We start from the raw sequence: 10,139 nt of genomic DNA, 5'->3' as shown, positions 1-10,139 counted from the left end.
TTGTTTGTGTTTTCTATGTTTCTGTCCTCGTCTTATTGGATACTGCAATGGAAAACGATTATGATGAATGAAGCAGAGCTAGAAAGGTCTTTAATTTTAATTAAATCCTCAGTCTGACTGCATCAACAACTTTTTACATTAGAGCGCCTCTTAGTGGCGACTGAGTGAACATACAGTATTTTACCTCCCTGATAAAGCTTACTGCAGAGCTGGAAATACCACAAAAACAATCAGAATGCGACTTAGGTTGCTTTATATTAGGGCAGCAACTCTGTTTCCTATGGGTTTAGCTTGAGAGGAGAAACTTAGTAACAATATTTTGGTAATATTTAGTTATTCAGTTATTTTTGTTTTTTCATGAATTCTAAACAGCAACATGAAATTATTTGTTGAAGAAATATGTGCATTTTGTCCTCAGATTCAGTTGGTCCTTTAAATTACTTTAAACTGTCATTTCTTATTCTGAAAAAAACAATCACATTTATAAATATATTACAAATCAATTCAATTTGCATTTTTGTATGTATTACGGAGCTCATGATTAAAAATATTGCCAATGAACATTTGTTTTTGATTTTATGTTTTCAAACAGTGAATTAATAGAGAACCTTTCACTACATAGGTTGAATCATAATATATTAGGTCAGTTATTTTATTGACACTAATGAGACTCCATACATTTGAGGTTTTATATGCAGATAACTTCTTAAATCTATAGAATCTGTTATAAATGCTTTCTAGCTTCACTTAATTTGCTATGAGGACTCCACCAAATGATTGTAAGTGTAGGACCAGATATATTTAAGTCACACGAGCATGTGCAGACTCGCACACTCATCACCATGGCGACAGTGATGGTGACCTCTGCTGAAACTCTCTGAATGTAATGACCCACAGTTTACACACCCAGATAGCAAACACTTGCAGTTCAATTACCATAGAGACATCCAGAGGAAGAATGTCCCGCTACTCATACTGCAACGAAGCTAATAAAGCCGGATAAAGTCACACATCAAACACGATTAAGTGTCGAGTTGGAGTTCAAGACATTACATTTCTGCAGGTTGGAAGACCAGTGTCTGATCTTATGTTACTGTACCAGAGCAACTGGATAAAACTACAATATGGTAACTGATATTGCCTAAAGTGATGTTCTGTTGAAGCCCATGCTCTATTAGAACTTATTTTCTTATGTTGTCTGCAGATGTTCTTCTGGATTGTATGGAAATACCAAAAATTTGATATATTTTTCAGGTGTTAGAGTTAAACTTACAAATGAGTAAAAGCTTGGCCTCCTTTGCAGCGCACAAATAAAATCGTCCAGACATCCAACTTATCAAGAAAAATCAAATATCAATGTGTGTGTTGTTAGGAATTGATTCGTTGTCAATCAAAGTTGAAAGTCACAAACTGCAGTTCTGCTGCTACGGTGGCCCAGAAGTGCAAAACACACAATTTCAGCATAACAAAACAAAACAGTAACAAAAGAACTCATAAAATACAATTAATAACACATTTTAAATGAAAATACAAAATAAATTCCACATAAATATCAATTTGTTTCACCAAAGCATCTATTTAAGAGTTTTTCTTTTTCCTTTGGTGAGCTTCTTGTTTAGGTGAAATTCAGCATTTTCTTATTTCTATATTTTTACGAAACAAATTCATTGAATCAAACTAAAGACACACAAACCACAAACAACATCGTTTTTACATACTAAAATACAAAATCTGTGTTTCGCACCTCAGAGCACCAATTCCTGCACTTTAACGTGGTTTGCTGTTAAATACGCTGTACTGCTTTTATTATGAGACTGGATTTTGTTCTTCAGGTGCTAAAATATGTAGTTTATTAAATTCAGAATCGAACTATTTCTGTACTTTTTGTGTGAAACTAAAAAGTGCGAGTCTGTCTCCATAATGAACAACTGAAGAGAGTGTCACTGTAGAAAAATAAAATCTCAATTTTTATTGTCACAGTTTGCATTTGCCATGCTAGAGATGAACTTTATTTCAAAGTTGGCGCACACATACAGAAGCGACGTGTGTCTGTCTCCTAATGCAGAGGAAAGAGTTTAGAGGAGTGTTTGTTCATGCCACGAGCGCACATCGTCTTCTTTGATTGGTCAGTCGTGTTAATTAATGAGCGAATGAAAAGGTCCGAGTGAAGGTTGGCGCCGGCCTGGTGGGAGGTGACAAGCTTGGCGGTGCCACGGCGACAGTCTCCTAGCACCCAGAGGTCAGGGAGGAAACAAAGGAGAGGAAGGGATGGAGGGATGGAAGATACAGTCAGACTAATGAATTCAATCAACAAGCCGGTTTTCTATTATATATTCCTGCCTCTGAGTCCAGCTAAGGCCTTCAGGTTCACCAAAGTCTTGATTAATTGTCTTCTCAGGAACAGCACCGGACAATAAATAAATTCTCCAATCCAAATAAATTTAGCTGAATTATACACACTGTGTCGCATGTGTGCAATGTGCTTGGAACCTATATCCATTTGGGAATCAAGGAGGGAACGTTTTTTTGATTGGGGATGTCATGAATGTAAAGATGCTGTATGGTTGGGTAGGTGGATGGATTGAAGAGATGATAGAGATGATCAGTTCTGGGAGCAGTACTTCCAGAAGCACACTGTGGAAGAAAGAGAAGGAAAACACCTGGTTAAACACCTTTTACTGCGATGATGTGAAAGTTGAAGAGGTAATACTGTGGTGCCACCACTACAAAGATGAAGGTGTTTTTTTGTGACAGGCTGGATATAAAAGATATGCTGTCAACTATGGGTTTGGGAAAAACCTTTAGAAGTCTTTGTCGTGTTTGTCTTAGATCACAAAGATATTATGCATGGTGATGTTCTAGCAATTAGACAATCAATGGTACATTCATTTTATCATCTATTTTGTGCCAAATGGGACCAAAACCTACAAAATTAACACCATGCTGTCTTCAAAAATTCTTGAAACTAGCAGCTGTCAGTGAACTTATTTGGGTCATTTGCTTTTAGACTTCAATACAAATGGACTCCTTTATGTAACTAGAGGAGTTGTCGCCTGTTGGCAGTAAGAAAGAATACAGGTTTAGGTTGACTTCACTTGCCATCTTTTCGATATAGTCTATGGTAAGCACCAGCTGGGCACTTGGGACAACCAGGTAGGGACTAGAAGGCAGTTACCCTGACATAAGAAGTACTTTAGTAGATCAGAGTTACTCTTGGAGATCACTTGTTTCCCTCAAGCACCAGTTCATGCTTTCAGGTTCTGTGCTTGCAGACTGATGTGGACTTTAAAAGTGGTCAACTGGCTCCATTGATACGACTGTAGCAATGCGTCAGTCAGTACAAGAGATACAGAAATGTTCACATAGCCCCTTGCCAACTTGAGCATATGACACAAACCCTTATAGATCTTTGCAGACATGTGGATATGGAAAGCATGAACGGGCCATAAGGACCACCAACTTTTTCCCATAATGGGAGCAGCAATAATCCAGCTTGAATGAGGACCCTCTGGTGCCAAAAACAAACAAGTTTCAGATAACAAAGGTTCCAGATAACAAAGACACCCTCGGAGACTTGTTTCCTGTCTTCACCTCTTTTGTTGGTCTTCTTGGTCTGCGGTGGGAGGGACTTCCTAAAGTTTCGACCAGTCAGACTCGGGACGATAGCATCAGCGCTGGTTCTGGATGCAGTGCTGTCGACTGCTGCTGGGGTTGCAGTGGTCGGCTTCACTCCGACCTCAGCAGCAGCTGGGACCTTCCAACACAGCAATAATAAAAGAAGGGACAGAAAGTGAACAAAAACAAGAACTATCTACATTCTTGCAAACATTTTTAAGAATATTACACCACCGATATCTTTTATTTTACTGTTGTATCACTGATTACATATGATATGACTGCATAGATAATTGAGCTGCTGCCTAATCAGCATCAAGTGAGAACACCTGAGCAGAAGACACCAATTACACTCACTCAGTAAAACTCTTCCTCAGATTTTACTCTCTGCCAGCTCGTCAACCTGACTGGTTTTCTTGTCATCTATTCTTTATTTTGGATTGTAACTGCCGGTTTCTACTCTGCTCAAAACCTCCAGATTCTGAACTAACCTTCTGGTCTTCCTGCCTGCCTGTTCCAGCCCCAACCTTCCAGCTAAGTTTGCTGTAAGTTTTCTTGGTTTTGTTTATTTGCTCAGTCTCTTTGCCTGTAGCTCCACGTGTTAGCTCCCTGAATTTCATATTCATCATTTCCTTGTTTCCTACTTGATGTAATTCATGTTTTGTGTCTTCAAAGTAGTTTCTCAACCCCTTCTTGGCCGTCTGTGTTCAGTTCCTCCTAGTTAACTAAGCCGTTAGCTTAGTTTTAGCTTGAGTTTGCTTTCTTACTTCCCTAGCTCACTCGGCTGTTTTTAGTTGACCTGTTTGGATCTATGTTTAGAGTATTTCACCTGATTATTTCATAAATTGTAGATAAACACCTTATCAATAAGAGTCTGCACTTGGATCCTCCTCAAGCAAACCATCACATGACGTTTACTTATCCTAGAAGTTCTTTTATAGGCTGGTTTTCCAAGCTAATATAGGGTTCCAAACACAATCAGCAATTTACTAGATATGTCCATACCAAATATCTACCATTATGCTTAACAAAGTGTCTGTTGAGACTAATGAAGACTGTTAATGCATGAAAAATGTTACTTAATGCCTAATATGCCTGCATTTTTGGCATTAATGGAGAGCAGAAAAAGTATTTCCAAGAAAATTCAGAGTGAAAATGTTTTACAGGAACTTACCACTTTATTTTTTCTGCTGGAATTTCTGCCATTCGCTGAAATAAGAAACAAAATGTATAAGTGAAAGTGTTCCAGATTAATAGTTAGTCGGCCCTGGAATTATGTGGGGACAAACAGATGCTACATTGTCCAGTGTCTGAATCTGAATGCTATAGCTAAACTAAACATTAGAGTGTCATTACCTCGGGGCATGATGGTGATCCGTGAGCTCAGTGAGCTGTTAAATACTCTGTGCAGCTCCTCCAAGGCAGAGATCATCTTCAGCATCTTGGCTCGTTTATCTGGAGCTGCAGTGTCAGGGTGGATCTTCATTTGTCTGATGCTTCTTGTGATAGTCCTTGTAGCGGCTTTGTGAGTGGTTTTCATTGTCCCGTCCGGTCTGGCTGCTTTGGTACTCAGAAGCCAGTTTTTCAGGTGTTGGCTTGGATTTAATGACTTTTGTGAAGTGGTTGATGAATGACTGATGCTTAGAAGAGGATCTGGTGGTTTCATGAAGCCTGAAGGAAACAAAATGATGAAAGATGCTTACATTCAGGGCACGTTTTCTTTGTGTTAGTAAGTTGTGTAAATGAGAATTGGGAGTACAAGCCAAACAGCAATCTCCAAGGCTGAAAAATTAGGTAAACAGCAGGCAACAACCGCAGTTCCTATAACGTCCAATTTTTGAAGTATAGCCTTTATGAATGTCCATTTTTGACAACAAAATATGATTTGCATGCTAAACTTTTAACTAAGAGTGTGAGTTGTTTGTGCACTGTGGTTGTCTCAGTATGGGTCCAGTCAGGTCAAATGGTTTCCTGTTCTGTACAGTTTAAGAGGGATTCATTCCCTTGGAGATCAAAGTAGATTTTCAATGACTAAGCTGAGTTCAGCTCTTTAATTTGCTTCTCAGTCTTAGTGCAGGCTGTGCATGCACGCTAGCTCACCCTGAAATGCAAACACGCACACATGCTATTTTGGTGGGATTCCACTGTTTTATTGGCTACTAGAAGAGTTGCTGTGAGACCTTGACCTGTGACAAAACGATTGTATGAATTACATTTACATGCTTGCATAATGACGTCTGGGTTGTTGGAACAAAGCGGCTCAGTGTCGCTGTGCTCGTTCTCCATCGTGCAGTTTTTGCGGGGAATGAGAGGAATGTGAGCAAATCACTCCGAACCTAAAGGACTGAATAATCTGGCTGTTGTAAATTTGTCACTTTGACGTTGTTTCCTGGTGCTACTTTTAAACAGCAACTGTCTTGTTCAAGACAAATCAATTCAAGGGTAGCTTTGTTTTGTCCTCTCCCTGTTGCTTTCTGAGTTTTTGACCTCAAGCACAAACACAACTTTTCTCCATACTCTAAATAAATGTTTCTACTGTATGTTGTGTGTATCTTTTTAAATCTTAATTTAGTTGAACTGACAAATCCAGCTGAAGTCAATTTAAGATTTTTGGTTGCTGTTTGTTATAACTGAAGTCAAGAAGTTTGAGCGGTTTTTGCGTTCACCTCTCCACTAACTACAATCTGATCATTAGAAAGGACCATTAGTCATTAGAAAGGAAAGTATAGATCCTTTGATGGATGATGATTGATTGGAAGGATGATGTTGGATGATTCTGCAAAACCAGATTTTTTCACTTCAGAAACTCTTAACGAAGGACTGCATTTGGAAAACAGCCAGCTAACTTACAAAGACATACATATGAAAACAGTAATTATTGTGTGTTGTCTTTGCACACCAACAGAGTATTTAAATTTAACAATATCTGCACAGAACAATTATAGTTAAGTTTACTGAAAGATTTGGGTGAATGCAAACACATTTAGTGTTAGTGATAGTTGGTGTTAAGCAACTGCAACACCTTAAATCGTTAAGGAGTGGCTAATTAAGACCAAATTATTGCAAATAAAGTCATGCAGTCTCCACATGTACGTTCTCATCATGCTACGTTCTCCATTCAGTGTCATTGGACATTGACATTGGATGGGAGTCATGTGATAAACCTTGTACCAAGAAGAATCTTCAAAGTACTGTTAAAAGCTTAGTTTGGCTGTATTGGTGACCGCCAATGAACTTTTAATCAATATGCACCAATTCGTAGACGTTATGTATTCTGTTGGTTATGTTCTGACCATGAATGACGATTTAGCTGCTGATCAAATGATGGCACTTTGAGGATATGTTGATCTTGCTTAGTCTAAACAGTTTGTTAACATCTGGTCTATCCAATTGCAGGAAAATATGTATTCTTGATGTGTAGGAGAGGCAAGTAAAGTTAAATAAGTGAAAATAGTTGTGTTGGAGTTCCATCAAATACCAACAATTAAGGACTACTTTTTAAAACCCCAACCATATTGTGTTTTAGGTGCCTGAATGCTTGGTTGCCATCCCAAACACATTCTTATGAAAATCATAGCAATTAATCATAGAAAATTTTTGACATAATCCTCCAATTAATATATGTAAATGTCCAATCTGGTACTGCAAGCAGCTGATTTCATCAACAACAACGAAGACCATCTATGCCCATGCGGATTACATGTTTCCTTACCTCTCTCAGTGGGTGCTGCCTCCAGTTGTGTTCCAAGCATCATTAACATCGTGACGGCTATCTTCACCCCCAACAGGACCGCTGCTCTGTTAAACATCGCGTATGTTAGGACAGTATGTAAAGTGAGTAACGAATTGTCAGTGACTTTCTTCTGAAGAATGATAGATCTCAATCTTAGTTGTTTGTTCTGATGCTCAACTCATCCGTGCGATTCTTCAGACTTTCTGTTGACGTTGTGCAGGTGAATATTAGCTTGTTCTAGATACCGGATTTTCTGATCTTTTGAGTTCATTCAGTAACTTTGAATTTCGGTTGATTTTAAAAGACTACAGTACAACAAGAACTCTCCTCAGCTATGATAGGTCAGTAAATTTCTCGTTTTCCAGCCAGACTCTAGCGTTCGTCTACTTTAGCTCCACGTCTTCTCTAACATCTTTCTCTAAATCTGTGCCACTAAGTGAGTATCTCTGTTCATATTCCACGGATGCGCCTCTTGAAGAAGGCTTGTCAAAAGTTGAGTACGTTTTCCGAAAACCATCGACCGTCTCGCCTTTATAAACCCAAGTCGTCTCCTGAGTGTCCGACTGATCGCTCATCGTCCACCAATGAGGGACCTGGAAGGCTCTCTAGCTCTGCCCCTTCCTCCTCGATGGATTGGTGACATTTGGGGAGTTTGGCGGCAAGCTTTGTGTGTTTGGTGTCAAGGCTGTGTTTTTGTGTGTGTGTGTGTGTGTGTGTGTGTGTGTGTGTGTGTGTGTGTGTGTGTGTGTGTGTGTGTGTGTGTGTGTGTGTGTGTGTGTGTGTGTGTGTGTGTGTGTGTGTGTGTGTGTGTGTGTGTGTGTGTGTGTGTGTGTGTGTGTGTGTGTGTGTGTGTGTGTGTGTGTGTGTGTGTGTAGGCTCGTATTTAACGTGTGTGTGGCCCTGGCTGTGTAAGCGGTGATAAGGTACTTCTTAATATGTTTGCTCAGGGGCCCCAGAAAGAGAAAGGCCCTCTGACGCATGAGGGCCTGGAGCCACACCGACTGCACAAACACAGCTCACAAATACAACATTCAAACACAGAAAGCGACGCGACAAACTCATGTACACAAACACACACACACCTACACACATGCGTGCACACACACATACACACAATCCAGGGGTCAGTTTGAACTTGGAAGAAAGGTTGGACAACAGACACACACACACACACAGGGACTGTAAAAAAAGAAGCGTGGGATGCACATCAAAGGGCACAGAAAGGCTGAGAATTCGTGTCCGGATGACAAAAGAGCCAGAGGAAGGTTTTTACCTTTTCTTTTGTGGCTCATTGTGACGACTAATCCTTCGGTCAGGAAGTTGACAGAGTGACAGTGGGACACTTTGCCAATGACCACAAATATAAACGTGAAATTAAGATGAATGAATTTGGGTCGATGGGACAAAATACTGCAAAGAGTACGAATGATAAGACGTGAATGTCAGTGTCTGCATGTGTGTGTCAGTTGCTGGGTGAAGAGAATTTAGCTGAAGAACATCCACTCATTCATCGCACAGCTTTGATCCTAACACACTGCGTACGTGCGTGCGTGTGTGTGTGTGTGTGTGAAGTACAGGAGTTTGAAAGTTGAGGAAAATAAAGAAGCAGCATTTTCTTCCTTTTTCCGGCTTATCCATCTTCTGTCAGTCCTTCTGTCTTTACACGTGACATTTTATTCACCCTATGGTTCTTTCTCAGATTCGTTTTGGGAGGAAGGCGAAAACTCGACACGTGCATCAGAATCCGCAGGTTTCACATCACAAGGAGATTTCTAAGGTAACTAGAAATGATGCTGAAGTCACTTTAATTGTGGGAAATGTATGGCATAAATTCAGGAATCATAAAAAAGAAAAAAATTGTAAACATTTTTTGAAGTGACCTAGGGTTTTTCAACAACTGGAAATAATAGTGACTCCAGATATTTAATGATTTACATTTTTCATTAATTTCCATATGTACGCAGCCTGCAGTTCAGCTGAAACATACTTGCATTTTTATCATGTGACTGTCTCAGTGTTACGAATGACTTTAAGGTTGCAGCAACCCAAGTTATTTTGTCCAGTTTCACAAATTAGTTAATTTTTTCTGATGAAACTTCACATTTCATGATGCGTTCATGGACTATCGGAAAGATCTGTTGTGTTGCTATCCCTTCTTGCATACATGAGACACCTAAGACTGGGATGGTGAAGTGGGTGAGGGCATCCTTTGGGTTATCAAGTGGGCGCTCTCCTTCATCAGTGTTTCGCTGACTGGCCTACAACACTTCCAGAGGGTTCAGCAGTGAATCCCAGTGTCCGAGGTCCACCCTCGAGATCCCATCTACTCACTTGAAGGCCCAGGTGGAGTCCTTGCTCTTCATCCACAGCCACTGATGTCCTTTTTCAGTGGCTCTTGAGAGGTCCTTGATCGTCTGCCGGTGGGCCTTCCTGTGTTCTCCCATCTCCTGAAGAAGCCTGGATGTCGAGGTGGCTACAAATCCTCTGCAGCCTACTTTAACTGGTTGGACTCTCACCTTCCGGCTTTTGCTGTTTTGCATCAGCGCCAAGCTCCATTTATCTCAGCTTCTTGCACTCATAGGCCTCCTCTATTGAGCTCTCTCTGGCACAGTGAGCTTGATGATGTAAATGTGCTTACGGTAAGTGAAGCTGATCATAGCACCAGGTCTGGTCGCAGGTTGGTGGATGCAATCTCAGGTGGGAAGCAGAACTTTTGGTCCAGGTCTACCAGCATCCTCCAATCCCCCAGGATCATAACTGCCCAGGACAAATGAGGCTTCTTGCCATCAGG

At 40.3% G+C, this 10,139-nt stretch overlaps 1 protein-coding gene across 1 annotated transcript; it reads right to left on the bottom strand.

The window, feature by feature from the left end:
• Positions 1 to 1,954: 1,954 nt before the first annotated feature.
• urp2 (urotensin II-related peptide) lies at positions 1,955 to 7,877 on the bottom strand. Its single transcript, XM_022197700.2, has 5 exons — positions 7,328 to 7,877; positions 4,972 to 5,286; positions 4,790 to 4,824; positions 3,592 to 3,754; positions 1,955 to 2,634 (listed from the first exon to the last, which is right to left on the bottom strand). The coding sequence occupies exons 1-5, from the start codon at positions 7,422 to 7,424 to the stop codon at positions 2,603 to 2,605; spliced, it is 642 nt and encodes a 213-aa protein (XP_022053392.1). The 5' UTR covers positions 7,425 to 7,877; the 3' UTR covers positions 1,955 to 2,602.
• Positions 7,878 to 10,139: the final 2,262 nt, after the last annotated feature.

The sequence above is a fragment of the Acanthochromis polyacanthus genome, chromosome 22 (assembly GCF_021347895.1).
Source record: "Acanthochromis polyacanthus isolate Apoly-LR-REF ecotype Palm Island chromosome 22, KAUST_Apoly_ChrSc, whole genome shotgun sequence".
NCBI classification, from domain to species: domain Eukaryota; kingdom Metazoa; phylum Chordata; class Actinopteri; family Pomacentridae; genus Acanthochromis; species Acanthochromis polyacanthus.
This window is presented reverse-complemented; position numbering and strand designations above follow the sequence as displayed.

Bases quoted from the DNA above. Each gene is read 5' to 3' on its own strand.
- urp2 (XM_022197700.2), bottom strand. From the start codon at position 7,424: ATGTTTAACAGAGCAGCGGTCCTGTTGGGGGTGAAGATAGCCGTCACG. The intron at 5,287-7,327 runs GTAAGGAAACAT...TGTTTCCTTCAG, and splicing joins GGCAGCACCCACTGAGAGAG to GCTTCATGAAACCACCAGAT. The intron at 4,825-4,971 runs GTAATGACACTC...TTCTTATTTCAG, and splicing joins GATCACCATCATGCCCCGAG to CGAATGGCAGAAATTCCAGC.